The sequence below is a fragment of the Schistocerca gregaria genome, chromosome 2 (genome assembly GCF_023897955.1).
Source record: "Schistocerca gregaria isolate iqSchGreg1 chromosome 2, iqSchGreg1.2, whole genome shotgun sequence".
Taxonomy (NCBI): Eukaryota; Metazoa; Arthropoda; class Insecta; order Orthoptera; family Acrididae; genus Schistocerca; species Schistocerca gregaria.
In genome coordinates this window covers 878788456-878808524 of record NC_064921.1, presented here as the reverse complement: position 1 = coordinate 878808524, position 20069 = coordinate 878788456, and the positions used below count along the sequence as shown (strand labels likewise).

Here is a 20069-nt window from a genome sequence, read left to right as displayed (position 1 = left end):
AGTATTAAACCTGTATATTAGAAGTTTAAATTTAATTGATGTACATAATTTTACTGTTTGTTGACTGAGGATCATTAAAATTAATGAAACTCAAGTTTTTCTAACTACATTTTTGTAATGTGTTTATCTGACATGTTCCACCCCCAGGAGGATTCCCTCTTTCATGGGTCTATGGAATGAATAATTAATGTAATGTAATCTAAGTAGGTGTAGATGTGGATGAAAGCGCGCTTGTGCCACCAGGGCCTGCCGCTGCTGGTTGGCGTGAAGAACGCGAGCGCAGCGGCGGCGGCTGGCAGCTTGGCGCCGGACGTGCTGGCCGGGGGCGGCGCCGCGACGCTGGAGGAGGCGGTGGGCGGCGCGGGCGGCGTCAAGGACCTCAAGACGGCCAGCGTCGACGACGACTCGGACGACGCGCGCAACCTCATCGACGTCATGGAGTTCGTCGCGCGCTCCCTCAACGCCAGGTGAGGTCTCTGCTCTGAAATGGGAGCGTTCTGGTACCACACCTGCATCGCAGTAACGAACTGACTGACAGCTGGCACCGGCTGGTTATAATTAAGCCTAGTTGTGTACACTACTGAAATCGTTACGCGAAGTGTACACCAGAGTCACTGTGCTCTTCGATTATTTGCCCGAGAAACTGCATGAAAGTAGAATCTTTTATAATGAAACCGGACACTAGTGTACTAAAGTAACTTTATTTTACCTTGTAAACTCCCCCTCTCTTATCGACCTTATGACAGTGAAAAATTAAACCACGTGTACCTAATGGAAATTTGGGAAGAACAATCGTCACCGAAGTTAATATGTCGGTAAAGACGGAGGAATGGGTTACATCTAAATGAAAGGAAAAATGCAAATCAAATTGGTGGAAATTAATTTTGGAGAAGGGTAAGTTAGTGAAGAAAGTAATTGTGCGGTCGTTACGTTGACAATTAACTGGCGTTAATTAGATATTTGAGATTTGGGGAAAATTACGGTCGCCAGTCCTATGGACAACTACTATAATAACTGAAAAAGAAAGGTTAATGCGCACATAATTAGCACTAAAAGCGTGGCAACTGAAGGTTGGCATGTGTTGTGTGAAAACTGAATGTTTGTCGGAAGTAATAAATTTCGCTACACTCTGACTTAATTTAGCAAAAGAATAAATAAAACTGGAATATTGAAAGTTAATTTACTGACTGAAATTAATAGTGAACTTTATTTCTGAAGCACTACGAAATTAAATTAAATAAGGTTAGTCTTGGATTACCTCATCAATTGTCTCAAAAGCAACTTGAATCTACGCGATTTAGAAATAAGAGATTTAACTTTGAACTTGAATTAAACGATTTTGAACAATTAACAATAGTAAAATTTAGTACGTACCAAGGTGAGCTGCAGTCACAGGTAAGCCAAAATATGGTAACAAAACTCGCAGTCTTAATTTTGTGGTTGTGTAATCTAAATATAGTTCTGTTTGTTTATTGTAGCCAGCTATGAATACTTTAACTGAAATTCGAAATTAAAGCAGTGAAATGGAATGATATTACTTTAAAGCTGGCGTTTGAATTTCAACTACACTCGAGTTCATTTCGAAAAAGGAAAGGACCCAGCCTGGTAAAGCAATTGGGACAATGAGCAACAAAGGTTCATGCTAATTTGCTGTATTTTAGTGATGCAAATGGAACAGTTTAGAAAGCTGAGGTCTGCCATACAGTTCTAAAACTTTACGTGCTTCCAGTCTTCCTTGTTGGTTGATTGAAGGTTTAAAGTCGTCGATCGAGGAGGTGGCGACAATCACTTATTGTCGGCCGTCGAGGTTGCAGAAGCTGGATGTTGGAGCGCCCTCTTCTCGACACGGTCACCAGGCGAAACGGGCTCTTGATGTACGCCAGCTAATGTTTCCCGTCCGCAACGCCGTACCAGAAACTATCAGCAAGTCGAGCGCAATTACATGCTGTCAAACCCCGAAAGCGCGGCAACTCGCGGGAGCGTCACACAACACTCCTGCTCCACCGCTCTACTCCAGCCAGACACCCTCTGCCCGCGAACCACGCGGCAGAGAACACTGCCAAAGATCCTAAACACTTTGGTTCTCCACACGACCTATCGATGTAATCGTTCGATAGCAAAGTTTTCCCTAGGCAAGACCCAGAGTAAAAATACAAATAATATTTACAAAACAAACCAATTATACATCGACATAAACGCATTGTAAAACAATTACAATATATAAAGACACCGAAATGTCATATCTTTAGGTAACAAAATAAGGAAAAAATTTATAGTACAATAGATGGAAATAGGAGGATATGCATTTCCGGCGTTACAACCTCTCCCTTTTACTTTCCCAATCAATATTAGTATTAATGCAGCCATATTCGAGACTAAGTAAAAACTGTCATGGAAGCTTTTCAATGAAGAAATTCGAAGTGATCCAATTCTAAAGACTTTATTTGCAAATACATGAAATTACAACCAGCCACTTTCTTGAATAGTTATTTATTATTCAATGAAGCGATATTCGAACCTCTTTCAGGTTCATCCTCAAATGGTTTTCTGTATGTTACATCACTATTTCACATCTTTATTTGCAATTTAATTGGGTGAAGATGTTATTCATTTAATGAAATGCACATGTTTCATGAATATTTTAAAGTGTTCCCAGTTATTTATAAAACTGTACATCCGTCATTTCCATTCTCTTTGGAATATAGGCTACAATATACCGGCCGGTGTGACTGAGCGGTTCTAGGCGCTTCAGTCTGGAACCGCGAGACCGCTACGGTCGCAGGTTCGAATCCTGCCTCGGGCATGGATATGTGTGATGTCCTTAGGTTAGTGAGGTTTAAATAGTTCTAAGTTCTCGGGGACTGATGACCTCAGATGTTAAGTCCCATAGTGCTCAGAGCCATTTTTAGACTGCAGTGTTATCGGCAGCTGGCCAGCCTCTTCTGTCAGAGGCACCTGTGTTCCAGCAGCCACCGTTCTTACCGTGGACGACTGTAACTTCTTCACCGATGTCTAAAGATTCGCCAAACTGATAAGTTTCACCGATGTCCATAACTTCTGGAGGTACGTCAGCTTCAACATGATAGTCATGAAGAAAGTTTCTTACGTCAGTTTCACAACTGAACTCTTCTAACAATGCTTCCCATATAGCATCTTACGTTACTAAAATGTCATTCCTAAGTGCCACTTTCACGACAATGAAATTCACACTCAGCTACAGAACAATTACACAGCGTATACACCAGGGTCACATTAACCCGTAAAAAATATTTACGTCAAGTTAATTAAAAATCAATGTCTCAGAAATTCGAATGTCCATCCTCGATTAGGTCTGACAGCGGGCTGTGTATGTGCAGAGCCGATGTACAGTAAGAAACAGAAAACTCCAGGGTCAGAGAGACTGGTGTACGCTTCTAGGGTAAAGGCGCAGCAACTTTTTTTCCCGACTGTATTGATACATACATAAACCTACTTTGTAACACTTTTGAGTGGGCGTATTAACACTAAACGTCGCTATTAGTTTTACAAAAGTGGTTTAGTAACATGACCACACTTCCAAGCTAATAAACAAAATAATAGTATCTATGAATGATTGGCCTCTTAGCCTCTCTCAAACCCTCCCACTGAGTTGCTTGTCCCCAGCCACGTGGGGGCGGGCCGCCGCTACTACTAGAAAAAACCACTCCATTTATACCATTCTTTTGTTCCCTCCACCACCATATTGAACTAACTACAACTACAAGCTACTATAAGTTAGAGACTTAAACAAACAATATATTTACATATTTACAATTGCGCAGTGGTTCTTAAGTGCACAATGCTTTTAACCTCTCTTGGAAGCCTCCCTTGACATTTTGTATATCAATTTTGCGAAGTTGTTGAACAATTCGCCATTCGTCAATATTTCCTCAGCATTTCTTGTTTGTAGAAGCTGCCTCTCAACTGAGACATCCTGTTCGTATATTGCACTCTCGAACACTGTGTGTTCTGGTGATCCCTCGTGGGCACCACAGCCACACTCTGGTGTTGGCCTTTTCCCTATTCTGTGCAGGTACGCGGGATAGGAGCCATGACCTGTAAGGAAGTGAACTAGGCCCTGTGAGGGCTTCACTATCTTGTTCTTTAGTCTTTCCCTTACCTTGGGTAGAGACCTGTGGACTCTACGGCTCATACTAGACCCATCCCATTCGTCCTGCCAAATGTCAAGCATTTTTTTCTTTAATAGCTTTAACACTTATCAGAGGAGTGCCCATAATATTTTGCACTTTGTCAATTTTCTGTTTATGCAGCCAATAGAAGGCTGCGTGCTGTCTTATTATCAAGTCTAGTGGACATAGACTCATGATTATCAACAGTGCATCTGTGGGACTAGTGATGACTGCCCCAATACATCTCATCAAAACATTCCTCTGTATTCGCCTGACAGCAGAGCCAATATATTGTTATGATAAATATTGATTGCCTTTAACGGCAAATGGAATATTCTTTGTCTATTTGATATTAGTATGTTGAACAGAGCTAAGTACTTCGTCGTCATTTGCTCGATATGCGGAATGAAACTCCATGTCTCATCTAGATGTACCCCTAAATAATGGGCATATTTCTGTCACGATACTATCTGTCCATTAACTCTGACTACTGATTTCTGTGGAGCAATACACATTTTAGTATTCTGACACCAATCTGTTTACAGACCAATACCCGGCCGCGAGCGATCCTCAATCACATTGCGAGTGTCACCTTCTACTAGAATTACGAGATCATCCATATATGCGACGACACCCAGAACTGCAGTATCTCCCTGCAAGACATTCAGCAGTGTTTCCATGTTGATATCCCAAAAAAATGGGACCACACACATATCCCTATAGGACCACACACAGGTCCCTCAGCTACTCATGGAGTTCCAGTGTGGGCTGTAATTATCTTATGGGAGTGAAACTTGGTATATATCCTAATGCGTTAATGTGAAACCGATTTACGCTGGAGAAAACATTAGTTCTAATTATGGTCACCAGGGGCAAATCTGGCGCTCTACACGGTTTCAGTGACAGCACGACAACCACGTGGTCATTTGAGAAGCCATAACGTGAGTGATCAGTATCGCTAGCGAGAAGAAAAACGGTGCACTATAGGTGGAACTGTTTTATGCGAACGGCAGCAATTACAGTGCGGTATTGAGAGAGTATCGTTGACTGAAAGTACTGATTAGAGGTATGATCTCATTAAACGGTTTAAAGAAGATGAATATGCCTGCCGCTGTGGTCGAGCGGTTCTAGGCGCTTCATCCGGGACCGCGCTGCTGCTACGGTTGCAGGTTCGAATCCTGCCTCGGGCATGGATGTGTGTGATGTCCTTAGGTTAGTTAGGTTTAAGTAGTTCTACGTCTAGGGGACTGATGACCTCAGATGTTAATTCCCATAGTGCTTAGAGCCATTTGAACCATTTGAAGATGATAATGAAATTCGGAAACACTGATGAGCTTGGTGTAGCATCTAGAAGAGGAATGCTTCCTATCCTGGTGTAAGTTATAGACGAGGTTGTTGTTGCTGTAACTGACCACGTGGCACATGGCCCTGGTGATGCTATTGCTCGGGCAGTGTCACGAGAATTGTCCATCCCATGGTCAACAGTACGATGGTACCCGCAGAAGATGCAGACAGTGCAATAACAGGAAGATAATAAATCGCAGCAACGTTCTGAATTTGCTCTTCGGTTTCTGGAACCGATCGAAGTTGATAATATGTAGACCGGCAGTGTTGTATGGATTGGCAAGGCACATTTTACATGACAGGATGCAGTGAGTACACAGAACTGCCAAATTTGGGGTAATGTTAAACTGTGTGTTGTGCACGAAGAGCCACTGCTCTCGCCGTATGTGACGGTGTGGTATGGATTCACAAGCACCTTTTTCCTTGATCCGTTTTTCTTTGAAGAGAATACACCCAGAGGTATGCCGTGACATCAGCACGTCATCGAGATTCCTGCGTTGGAGGAGCGCATCTGTGTGGAAACCACTGTTTTCACCAAAGGTGGGGCAACACCTCATGTCGATCACCTAGTGAAAGATATACTTAATGCAACGTTCCACGAAAGAGGTACCTCCAGAGTTTTTCCAAATGCATGGCCTGCAAGATCTGAATCCATGTGACTTTTGGCTCTGGAGATGTTTAAACGAACGCTTTTACCAGTGACGAGTTCGGTTCCTACCTGATCTAAAGGCCACGTCACGTTACTCGGATTCCATCAGAATTGCTGTGAGCACCTGTTAATCACGTCGTTTTATGGATGAAGCATCTTGTCGACGTCTCCAGTGCTCATATCGTCCAAATTGTGTAAGTGGCAGTTAATGATAAAATCAACATTATGCCTTTCTCACTTGTTTGAAGTTTTCTGCCCACGCCCTGTTCCTGATCTGTTACATTTCTACACATCCTTCTTGCTTTCACAGCCCCATATTAGCACCTGATGGCCAAAATTGTAACTCATTTTTTGTCCAGCGTAAACTGGTTTCTCATTAACGCATTAAAATATTTACGAAGTTTTGCTGCCATACAGTGATTGTAGCCCAGACTCGACCTCTGTGAATAGCTGCACTTTAATTATAACCACCCGTTGGTTCATAGTTCAACTAGCTTAACAACCAACAATTAGAGCACATATTTGGTCGCCCCTCTTGTACTGTGAACAGTTGTTATACCGCTCTGCTACCTCAGTTGTTCGTTACCAACCAGCTGCGTATGACACTTTCAGTCTGTGACATCATAGTTATGATTTATTCCTGTATACGTTGTTTTGCAGTGTGGTACGTTTCTTCTGTCTGCCTCCATAGCTCAGTGGTCAGCTCGGTTGACTACTACGAAAAGGGCTCGGATTCGTTTCCCGTTGATGATGGGAGTTTTTTCCTTGTTGAGAGTACTGGAACGCGGTACATTCCGCCTTGTGGTGCTAGCTGAGTGTGAATGAGACGTAGCAGCACCAGGTCTGCTAAACCGACAATGGCTGGGAGTGCAGTGTGCTGGCCTCTACCCACACCCCCGGATATTGCGTGAAGATGGCGCCATTGGCTGGGAATGACAGGGTGGTGTGATTGATCGTTCTCGTATACCTTGCTTGCCTGGTGGAATAGATCTATCGTGGCTGGCTCTGCCATGGATCAGAATAATTGTGTGGGAATTTCGTCTACTCCAAGGGCCTTGTTTTTACTACTTAGGTCTTTCAGTGGTCAGTCAAATTCTTCTCACAGTATCATTCCTTTTAGCTCAGCTTCACCTACTTCCTCTTCTGTTTCAATAATATTGTTTCAAGTTTGTTTCCCTTATATTAATCCTCCATGTGTTATTGAAATGGTCTGTATAGCACCTGTTTAAAAATGAAAGTTTAAATCAATGTTCATGCACTTCCTCAGTAAAGCATCTTAGATCTCCTGTGTTTATTGGTATGGTAAACAGAACCATACCATTGTAGAAAATAAAATACTCATCTTATTAAACTCTGTTTGTGGTAGTAGTTGTCTTTAGCGTGATTCTCAAGGCCCTTTGGTGGTATTAGCAGTAGATGAGAAAATAAACACTTAATCATTATCCTAATTTATTTAGAAACGCAGATTAAAACATAGTCACAGCAGTGTTACTTCCGCCACTTTCTATAAGATCTTTCCCAAAGCCCTTCGACAACTTTCTAATCACAGAACAGTTGCCAAACAAAGAGTGTATAGCAACTCAGTATAACATACACTTTCACAACTGACAAAGAGATCTATATCATGACAGTCCAAGATCCTCTTTGAAGCCAAACACCAGTATTGATAATAACTGCATTGTTATAGAACGTTCTTGAATAATGCTATCCAATTATTTTACATATTTAATATCTGATAATTACAAACAGTGAGAAGAAATGAATAAAATACACTTGGTTCTTAGGAAGTCTGTAAATCATATTTCTGATGATAAAAAGTTTACGTAACACCAGGATAACAATGAAAGTCTTCAAAATATTTGGCTCAGATATTTTGTTTACTTTTGCAAAATCACAGATTTATGCATATCACAAAATTATATGTGAAGTTACGCACATTTTTACAATCAGGTGATCAAATGTTGACTAATGAATATATAAAATATGGCTGTATGCGTTATGGAACAGATTTTGAAATTCGTAAGTACACGTGCTTTCTTTGAGCTTAAACATTATTATCTTGAAAGTAAATTACATGTTTTTGGCATGTGGTAGTTTCGAATGGTATAGTGAATTTTTTTCCCAGGACGATAACACCAGTTGTATGATATCGTCACTTTTTTTTTAGCTGTATTAACACTTAGGGACATCTTGTGTAGCGCTATGCGTATAGATGTGAAATTAGGACCGATATTTATGTTTGATTACGTATTTAATACCGATCTTTACTTCAGTTTCCCTACTAAAGTAAATAAAGTACACTAACCTAACCTTCCCCTCCTGCATCTGGACAGTTTCCTTATGTTAGGGGACGCACTTCAGTTTTCCACCCAGAAGGACCGGTGTTCAAGTCCCGGAAAGGGCACCGACATTTTGAATTTCCCGTCAATTTCCGGGTAGGGGTTGGATTGGGACGTCAGCACAGCCTTGGGATGAAAAAATTCCTGCCATTTTGAAATTACCTCCATTTTTTAAAAAATTTCCCTGCAAAATTCAAATTTCCCGCCAATAGGGTAGGTGGAGAAGGGGACGGGGAGGGGTAGGGGACCCACATGCCGGTTAATGAAAACATCTGACGCCCCCTGGGGTGTGGGTGGATGGGGACGGGGGTGTGTCAGGGGTGTGATTAATCGATGAATTTAACTAATTTGCACACCAATTTGATGTTAAAAGTACACCACTATCGCCAACACCCTACTACTAACGTGTCACTTAGAGACTTGCCCTCTCCATAAAGTAGGAAATGCAGTGATCTGTGGCAGATGTGACGACAACGTACAACAACAGAGCAAGTACTTGTATTCCAGAGTACACCATTGAAAAGCGGGGGCAACGCAACAGACGACCTCTATGTGTACTCATGCCGACCAAACAACACATCAACACTGGACTGTGGATCATGCAACCAAAGGCTGCTCGAAACACGAACCGCGCCATGGACGTAGTCCGGTTGGAGCAACATTATGCTTTGGGAGACTTGGGCTTCCATATGGACATGTGGCAGTCATCAAACAGACCATGGCAGCTGTGGACTATGTGGACATTGCTGCGAACCTACTGCATACATTCATGCTTGACGTTTTCCCTGGCGGCTATGGTATCTTCCAGCGGGATAGCTATCTGCTTCACAAGATCCAAATATTTATACAGGAGCAGAAGAGTGAAGTCAAGTCGATGTCTTGGTCACGGAATTTGTTTGATCTGAATCCGATGGAACACATCTGGGACGTTACTAGTTGCAAGATCCGCATTCACAAATCATCAGCCACAGTTTACGAGTATTGATGGCCTGTGCGTAGACACCTGGTGCCGCAAAAACCTACCACTAACTTGCCGAATGCATGCCACAGAGAATGTCTGCTGTATTGTGTTCGAAAGGAGGACCAACGTGGTATTAAGCAGTTGGTAATAACGTTTCGGCTCGTCGACGTGTGTGTGTGTGTGTGTGTGTGTGTGTGTGCGTGCGTGTGTGTGTGCACTTTTTCTATGGTGTTGGTAACACCCTTCTAAGAGACCTTTAACAACATTACATCTGAGGAATTTGATCAAATCGGAAAACTCTAACAGCAGCATAAATCCCTGTCTCGCCATCAAGAGAGGAGGTCTCGCAAATTTCGTATGGGTCCTTCTTCATTTTTTTAGTTATGCACTCACAAAAGACGATTATTTCTGTGTTATAAACCGAGTCTTTAGTAGATATTCCTTACACATTCACTATAATTCCAGTTTATTCTTTGCGCTTGCACTGCCCCTAATTCCTTGTATACTTTCCGTATACACTTCTGGGCATTGAAATTGTTACACCACGAAGGTGACGTGCTACAGACGCGAAATTTAACCGACACGAAGAAGATGCTGTGATATGCAAATGATTAGCTTTTCAGAGCATTCACACAAGGTTGGCGCCGGTGGCGACACCTACAACGTGCTGTTTGGCGACATCGCGGTGAAGGCACATTTGAAGCGTGTATTCGTCATCGCCATACTGGCGTATCGCCAGGAGTGATGGTATGGGGTGCCATTGGTTACACGTCGCGGTCACCTCTTGTTTGCATTGACGGCACTTTGAACAGTGGACGTTACATTTCAGATGTGTTACGATCCGTGGCTCTACCCTTCATTCGATCCCTGTGAAACTCTACATTTCAGCAGGAAAATGCACGACCGCATGTTGCAGGTCCTGTACGGGCCTTTCTGGATACAGAAAATGTTTGACTGCTGTCCTGGCCAGCACATTCTCCAGATCTCTCACCAATTGAAAAAGTTTGGTCAATGGTGACCAAACATCTCGCCCGTCACAATATGCCAGTCACTACTCTTGATGAACTGTGGTATCATGTTGAAGCTGCGTGGGCATGTGTACCTGTATACGCCATCCAAGCTCTGTTTGACTCAATGCCCAGGCGTATCAAGGCCGTTATTACGGCCAGAGATGGTTGTTCTCGGTACTGATTTCTCAGGATCTATGCATCAAATTGTGTGAAAATATAATCACATGTCAGTTCTAGTATAATATATTTGTCCAATGAATACCCCTTTATCATCTGAATTTCTTCTTGGTGTAGCAATTTTAATGGCCAGTAGTGTATACTCTTAAAAAGTTAGATTTTATTCTTAAATGGGATATCTCTGACATTTGTGCTTCTTAAATATTATTCTATTCCACATAATGTTTTTAAGTATGTGATGCAAGCTACAATGAATTTATTTTGACAAAAGTTCTCAGTTGCCCTATCCTGTCTCATTTTGTTGAGATATCCCAAAGAGATTACTTTGTTCACTGTAGCAAATATTTCAGTTTAGTTGTTAAATTCTTGCACTACTCCTTTCCATCCATCTTTTCGTCTGCATTGCATTCATTAAGATTCTTTGCTACTCGCTCCAAAACATTTATTCGTGTTGCTGCTTCTGCCAGAGTTTTCTGACTGTATCGCTAAAACTCGCACTGTACCTTAATTCCGTTGATATTCCTGTCTGAACTGATAGATTTAGTTTGTAATTTTCAAGCTCTTAATCCCACATGCATTTTTGTCTTTTATTAGTTTGTCATCATTTTGTTTTATATTAAATATGAAATCACTCGCTATAGTATAATGTTACACAACTGTATTGGCTGTGGCTCACAGTGTCGTAGAATATTTTAAGTGACTCCATATTCGTCACTTACTGTAAATTCGTCACAGTATTCACTATTGCAATCTGGATCTTTTGGTCATTTTCAAGTGGTTACAAGTGCTACAAACACAGCAATAGTCAACATCTGAGCTCCTGCAATAACTTGAAAATGCTCAAAACGTCGAAATTGTAATAGCGGGTATTGCAATAAATTTACGATCAATGACGACTATGAAGTCATTTAAAAAACAGTATAATGTTATTAAGCGTCGTAATTATCGTTATCGGGAGATGCTCTCTCATCTCAGGACCATGGTTTGACGATCCTATTTATCGTAAAGACAAGGCATTTCTTCTAATGCCTTTGATTTGTGATACCGTACAATTTTGGACATAAACTATGTACACAGTAATTCAGTATAAGACAGGAAGGTTCCTATTTCTCATCTCCGTTTCCACCCCTGTATGGGTGCTCATTGTCCTCTAGTGACTTTTTTTTATCATACAGCACTCCTGTTACATCAGACCATGAATATCGATACAACATTTCAATGTTTTTAATGTTCAGGAAACGACAGTTGCGGTGAAAGTTTGTGTACGTATAAGACAACCTTTGACGGAATGTCGACTAAGTCATCGTTAAGGCTCCCTTTAGGGAAACTGTGACAGAGGGGAAAGATAACGTCTGTTCTTATGAGCTATTTGACAGCCCCAAGGAGACAGCGTCAGTGGCTTCTTCTCAGCTGCTGGAGCTATGTGGAGCCTAGGCTCGCTTTTGTGTGCCTCTCAGAGGTTATCGACAAATTTATATCTGAAGGGCATCTCCTTCTGCCTTATCACGTGTTTACTTCTGAAAATATCATCTTATCTGTGTAACGCGTGTAGTAAACACTGCTGTGTTCTCGACTTGGAAAAGCATACCGAGTTATCTGAAGTAAGTTTCACGCAAACACGTTATCCATTATGGCAACTTTCTACGCCATAAGAGCCCAATTTTTCTTTGTTGACAAATTAACTGTCATCTGAATTTATTCACTGTCTCGTCTATTCTTGGTAGAATATTTTATTGCATGTGAATAAAAACACGGACAATATTGGTGTAATATTCTGCAATATTTATAGGCAACCTGTCACGACAGATATTGTAATACATTCCAATTCTCGACACTCAGTGACCCATAAACATACTATTTCCATTCAGCGATACATCGGCTAATACCCATTTCAAGGAAAGAAAAGGAAATATCTTGAAATAGTGGAAATTAACAAACATATGTCAATCTGCCCAAGCCAAGTACTGAATGACCAGAGACAGTTCCCTTACTCGCCACTTATAACTCCAGATACTGCTCGTAATCCCATCCAGGCCATGTTGTAAATTTCCCGTCTTACTCACATACGTCATTTTTCCTTTGTTTCACTGACTATAATTTACTTTGTATAATCACAGCTGTTTCATTTACCTGGTTAATGTTACTTGCACAACTTACGTGTTTGTAATTTAGGACTCATTAAAGACAGGGTCGTTTTATTCAGCCACGTTCTTAGTTCAATTTATTTTCTTCTATGAACAAAGTTATAATTTGTAAACAGTTCATTAGTTAATGTATCACATATTTCATCTTACTTAAATAATCTTACATAGCATTTAATATGAAATAATTCCTCTTGTTTTATTCCTGCATCTAAAGTTAGCACATTTTATTTCTGGAAATAGAGGTACTCTACTAGTTTAAATTCTATGAACCTTCAAAATTTCGCTGCACCACGTATTTATCATTGTACCTGACGATAGCGTTAACAGCTGAAAAGCGGTTTGTGAAATTAATAATAAATATTGTTGAATAGTACACGTCTTGAGTGTGTTCATTCATAAACCAATTTCCATCTTTTCTGTGGGAAATACAGTGATGGGAATGGAAATTGCTGCACGATGAAGAATGTAGATTGAATATACTTTCGCTCCTGTACTTCCATGGTGTGGGATATGTTGATTACAATTTCTTCCTTATTCGCGCTTATCAGTATGGGAAAAATTTCATTCCTACTGATGAAGGATGGTGAGCGTACACCATGGCTGGTGGATGTGTGTAACGTTACTGGAACTTCTCAGGTGAAGATCACAACACAACACACCCAGAAGATGGACTCGTTTAACGTTTCGTCATCTTTCGCACTTTGATAAATGTCAAACCATAGTCATGAGGGACTTAGGTGCATTATGCCGACATATCGTGCAGAGAGTTGACTGTAGTAAAAGTGGTGGCGAGATGAATTCAGGACAACCAGTGTGCCAAGCAGAGGACGGCTCTTCCAGGACTACACTGCGAGAAGATCGTAGGATTCTTGTCCTCGGTCGCTCAGATGGATAGAGCTTCTGCCATGTAGGCAGGGGATCCCGGGTTCGTCTCCCGCCCGGGGCACACATTTTCAACTGTCCCCGTTGATGTATATCAACGCCTGTCGGCAGCTAAGGGTCTTGATTAAATTGAAATTTCATGCTTTGCCGGCACGGTAGCTCAACGTGTTCGGTCAGAGGGCTGTTCGCCCTCTGTAATAAAAGTACTGAGTAAAGAAATCAACGATCAACTTGAACAGATGTCTTGTGACGTCCGCCCAGAGCAAAGGCAACGAACAATACCGAACAAAATGAAAAAAAAAGAAAGCAGGAGACCCAGGTTCAAATCCCAGCACTGATACAAATTTTAATCCATTGCTTCAGCCTACATCGTTATCGTAGAAAAGAGGGATGACAACAACTGAAATACGGGCATTAGGTTACAGCCAGAGTGTTACCACGATCCGTCGGGAGAAGGTGCTGCAAGTTGGGTTGAGGCCTCTAGTTGTCACACGCTGTTTACACAACGTTCTTGGTGTAGAGTTGGACTCAACTGGTATAGTGAATGCCATTCTGTGGCGTTCAGTGACGAGTGTCGGTTCTGTATGCGGCCATCAGATCTACATCTACATCTACATCTACATCCATACTCCGCAAGCAACCTGACGGTGTGTGGCGGTGTGGCGGAGATCGACGACAACGTGTCCGTAAACAGCATAGTGAGAGGTCACAAGAACAGTGATTCTCGAGAGCCTTACACCCCCAACTTCTGGAATTATACTGGGGGGAGCTGTTATATACAAAAGGTCTCATTTGGTAATTGTTGAAGAGAGAAGCTGAATATTCCCCAGTATGTAACAAATGGTTCAAATGGCTCTGAGCACTATGGGACTTAACGTCTGAGGTCATCAGTCCCCTAGAACTTAGAACTACATAGACCAAATTAACCTAAGGACATCACACACACCCATGCCTTAGGCAGGATTCGAAAAAAAAATGGTTCAAGTGGCTCTGAGCACTATGTTACTTAACGCCTGAGGTCATCAGTCCCCTAGAACTTAGAACTACTTCAACCTAACTAACCTAAGGACATCACGCACATCCATGCCCGAGGCAGGATTCGAACCTGCGACGTTAGCGGTCACACGCTTCCAGACTGTAGCGCCTAGAACCGCTCGGCCACAGCGGCCGGCCCAGTATGTAACACGACTAGTAGAACATATGAAAAAAGTACCATCACAGCTGTATCTTGAGAACGTCTTTATTCCCTTACACTACTAGTTTTGGGCGGAAAATTACCGCCATCTCAGCCCCTGTTTATCAAAGATCAAAAACGCAGTGCCAATATTCGAAAACTAAACAACTATAAAACAACGAACACATAAAATCATGTATTAGTTGAAGTAGTATTCTACGAAGTACCAATTGAGCACAAACGGCAATACGTCCTTTTTTCTTTGCTCTAGTCCAGAAATATATAATCGTATAGAACATAAACATAGAATAGACCTGGAGTCACAGTCACCAAACACATGGCTATCATCATATGTAAAAACAATGAATATCTTTCGTTCCTTTCAAACCAAATCATTAAAACAACTCAATGTACGACGGTATAAATTTAACAAAGGGTCCCTAATATCAGACATGATCCGGCTAAAAATGTTCCTTAATGTTTAAAGACGTATGCCAAAGGTGTATACGTGATGCGAGATCCTAAAGGTAAAAGTGAAATCAACCTGGTTCTGGCTAACCACGGACCTATTGAAACTGTGCATGAACCGGACAATTATATGACTACCTATCTCCAAGAATTGTAAAGGCCCTCCTCTCAAAACCCTTGATAACTATGTACCAGGTTTCAAATATTGTAGCCGGCCAGGGTGCCCGAGCGGTTCTAGGCGCTACAGTTTGGAACCGCGCGACCGCTACGGTCGCAGGTTCGAATCTTGCCTCGGGCATGGATGTGTGTGATGTCCTTAGGCCAGTTAGGTTTAAGTAGTTCTAAGTTCTAGGGGACTGATCTTGCTGGCCAGGGTAGTTGACATACACCTTCTAGAGCACGTTGGGAGGCACGGGATACATGCGGACGTGCATTGTCCTGTTGGAACAGCAAGTACCCTTGCCGGTCTAGGAATGGTAGAACGATGGGTTCGATGACGGTTTGGATGTACCGTGCACTATTCAGTGTCCCCTCGACGATCACCAGAGGTGTACGGCCAGTGTAGGAGATCGCTCCCCACACCATGATGCCGGGTGTTGGCCCTGTGTGCCTCAGTCGTATGCAGTCCTGATTGTGGCGCTCACCTGCACGGCGCCAAACACGCATACGACCATCATTGGCACCAAGGCAGAAGCGACTCTCATCGCTGAAGACGACACGTCTCCATTCGTCCCTCCATTCACGCCTGTCGCGACACCACTGGAGGCGGGCTGCACGATGTTGGGGCGTGAGCGGAAGACGGCCTAACGGTGTGCGGGACCGTAGCCCAGCTTCATGGAGACGGTTGCGAATGGTCCTCGCCGATACCCCAGGAGCAACAGTGTCCCTAATTTGCTGGAAAGTGGCGGTGCGGTCCCCTACGTGTGATCATTGCTTGTACAGCCCTCTCGCAGTGTCCGGAGCAAGTATGGTGGGTCTGACACACCGGTGTCAATGTGTTCTTTTTTCCATTTCCAGGAGTGTATGTTGTACCTTGGAACTTGTTTTCACATTTGGAATAACTTTACTTTTCCAGAGTATTTTTTTTTATTTCATGAAAAGACTGCACTACATAAAAAATAAGTTCCATCATTTAAAAATGGAATCAGAAAATATGGTACACTTCTATTATAGGGCTTCCTGGAGGCGAAAGCCTGAAAAGTGTTAAGCGCCCTTGAAAAGTGAGAAATCATGATTCTGTGTACTTATACTAAAAAAGTATCACTGATGGCGAATACCAAAATTCTACACGCACGTATGTGAACAAGTCCATGTGCACTCTGGACCATAACAAAGACTTCGCGTATTTGAAATACTGATGGCGAATTCCAGACTTGTTTAGTGTTAGACACGTTGTATGAGCACATGTGAAGAACAGCTTGCATCCAAATATCCTGCAGTGTGTAGACTGGAGACGATCAAGAATTCGGTATGCAAGCAGTGCTCTTGGTCGTGTGCCATAGTTTTCTCGCCTGGCTGCACATTTCCCCCACAGAGATGCCATGCTGTCTGAGTGTGACGAGGGGGAAGATGAGGAAACTGTGAAAGAGCAGCATTTAAATGGCAATGCGGTTGCTCTGCATACGACTTCATTTCTCTGCAGCACAGATCACAAACAAGCAAATTTTCTGTATTATTTAATTGTTTTTGGCGCACTGAAAACATAATACAGTTTTTATCTGATACAAGCTTTTCGTATACCGACAGACACACACGGTTTCACAGGCTGTCGCACTGGTAGTGCCATGCAATCATTACTTATTTAAGCCCCTCCCGCCGGAGGTTCGAGTCCTCCCTCGGGCATGTATGTGTGTGTAGTTCTCAACATGAGTTAGTTTAAGTAGCTTGTAAGTCTAGGGACCGATGACCTCTACAGTTTGGTCCCTTAAGAATTCACAAACATTTGAACATTTGAACTTATTTAATATCGTAATCAAAAAAGCTTTTCACACACATTTTCATCGAAATATTTCATCGCAGTTGTAACCCCATATGAAGACATGGAAAAACTTCATGAGGACAGCAACGTAGAGCACCTGGACAGTTTTAAAGTGAGAGAATTTGTCTCTTAAACGGGAATTACATTGCAGGTCGATCTGTTGTACCTCCACAAGCACAGGGGCAGTTTCAACTGAAGTGGCAAACGGTCTCAAAAACAGTACGGAAAGAAATACGGACTATCAGATCAAATGTGTGATTGGATTGAGGAGTTCCTAGATAACAGAACGCAGCATGTCATTCTCAATGGAGAGAAGTCTTCCGGAGTAAGAGTGATTTCAGGTGTGCCGCAGGGGAGTGTCATAGGACCGTTGCTATTCACAATATACATAAATAACCTGGTGGATGACATCGGAAGTTCACTGAGGCTTTTTGCAGATGATGCTGTGGTGTATCGAGAGGTTGCAACAATGGAAAATTGTACTGAAATGCAGGAGGATCTGCACCGAATTGACGCATGGTGCACGGAATGGCAATTGAATCTCAATGTAGACAAGTGTAATATGATGCGAATACATAGAAACGTAGGTCCCTTATCATTTAGCTACAAAATAGCACGTCAGCAACTGGAAGCAGTTAATTCCATAAATTATCTGGGAGTACGCATTAGGAGTGATTTAAAATGGAATGATCATATAAAGTTGATCGTCGGTAAAGCAGATGCCAGACTGAGATTCATTGGAAGAATCCTAAGGAAATGCAATCCGACAACAAAGGAAGTAGGTTACAGTACGCTTGTTCGCCCACTGCTTGAATACTGCTCAGCAGTGTGGGATCCGTACCAGATAGGGTTGATAGAAGAGATAAAGAAGATCCAACGGAGAGCAGCGCGCTTCATTACAGGATCATTTAGTAATCGCGAAAGCGTTACGGAAATGATAGATAAACTCCAGTGGAAGACTCTGCAGGAGAGACGCTCAGTATCTCGGTACGGGCTTTTGTTAAAGTTTCGAGAACATACCTTCACCGAAGAGTCAAGCAGTATATTGCTCCCTCCTACGTATATCTCGCTAAGAGACCATGAGGATAAAATCAGAGAGATTAGAGCCCCCACAGAAGCATACCGACAATCCTTCTTTCCACGTACAATACGAGACTGGAATAGAAGGGAGAACCGATAAAGGTACTCAGGGTACCCTCCGCCACACACCGTCAGGTGGCTTGCGGAGTATGGATGTAGATGTAGATGGATGTAGATAGATGTAGATGAATTACATTGCAGTTCGATCAGTTGTACCTCCACAAGCACAGGGGCAGTTTCAACTGAAGTGGCAAACGGTCTCAAAAACAGTACGGAAAGAAATATAATATTGGCAGCGTCCTCAAAAAAGATAGAAAACTACCCTTGCAATTCTTTCCAGGCCACAATGAATTTTTCAAATATCACATAATCTTTAGGTCCGGTGCGATTAAGGAAATGTGCGGAATGATTTCCTTTCTTAACCATTCCATCCAATCAGATAGAAAATGTTTCTCACCATCCGGTGTCTTACTGTGGGCAGTGTGCACTCAAGTTCACTTGAAGAGTGAGGTTTGCAATCCATTCTCAGTGATCTAATTTTCGTTCCTCCTCTTCCTTTTCCTTCATAAATTCAACAATAGCGGGTTTGAAATAGAAAAAAAGTGCCAGGCATGCACTTGAGTTAAGCAACGTACACTATATGATCAAAAGTATCCTGACACCCCCAAAAACATACTTTATTATATTAGGTGCATTGTGCTGCTACCTACTGTCAGGTACTCCATATCAGCTACCTCAATAGCATCGTGAGAGACCAGATTCACAGACTTCGAGCGTGGTCACCTGATTCGATGTCACTTGTGTCATACGTCTGTACGCGAGATTTCCACACTTCTAAACACCCCTACGTCCACTGTTTCCAATGTGATAGTGAAGTGGAAACGTGAAGGACACGTGCAGCACAAAAGCGTAAAGGCCGACCACGTCTGTTGACTGATAGATGGATCAAAATCGTTCAAATGGCTCTGAGCACTATGGGACTTACCATCTGATGTCGTCAGTCCCCTAGAACTTAGAACTACTTAAACCTAACTAACTTAAGGACATCACACACATACATGCCCGAGGCAGGGTTCCCACTGGAAGTACTATGACAGTTAGGCGGGAGGTGAGAAAACTTGGATTTCATGATCGAGCGCCTACTCATAAGATACACATCACGCCGGTAAATGCCAAACGACGCCTCCCTGAGTGTAAAGAGCGTAAACATTGCACAGTGGAAAATGTTGTGTAGAGTGACGAATCACGGTACACAACATAGCAATCCGATGGCAGGGTGTGGGTATGGCGAATGCCCAGTGAACATCATTTGCCAGCGTGTATAGTGCCAACAGTAAAATTCAGAGGCGGTGGTGTTATGGTGTGGTCGTCTTTTTCATGGAGGGTGCTTGCACCCCTTGTTGTTTTGCTTGGCACTATCACAGCACAGGCCTACATTTATTTTTTAGGCAGCTTCTTGCTTCCCACTGTTGAAAAGCCATTCGGGGATGGCGACTGCATCTCTTAACACCATCGAGCACCTGTTCATATTGCACAGCCTGTGGCAGAGTGGATACATGACAATAAAATCCCTGTAATGGACTGGCCTGCACAGGGCCTGACCTAAATCCTTTGGGATGTTTTGGAGCACCGACTTCGTGCCGGGCCTCACAGACCGATATCGATACCTCTCGTCAGCGCAGCACTCCGTGAAGAATGGGCTGCCATTACCCAAG

General features: G+C 42.6%; 1 protein-coding gene across 1 annotated transcript in view; it reads left to right on the top strand.

Moving 5' to 3' along the window:
• The window catches only part of LOC126336037 (glutamate receptor ionotropic, delta-1-like), a 113092-nt gene that overhangs the window by 48407 nt on the left and 44616 nt on the right, over window positions 1–20069 (top strand). Inside the window, exon 6 of the mRNA XM_049999517.1 lies at window positions 346–467. Coding sequence (XP_049855474.1) covers window positions 346–467 — 122 coding nt within the window. The remainder of the gene's footprint in view (window positions 1–345; window positions 468–20069) is intronic.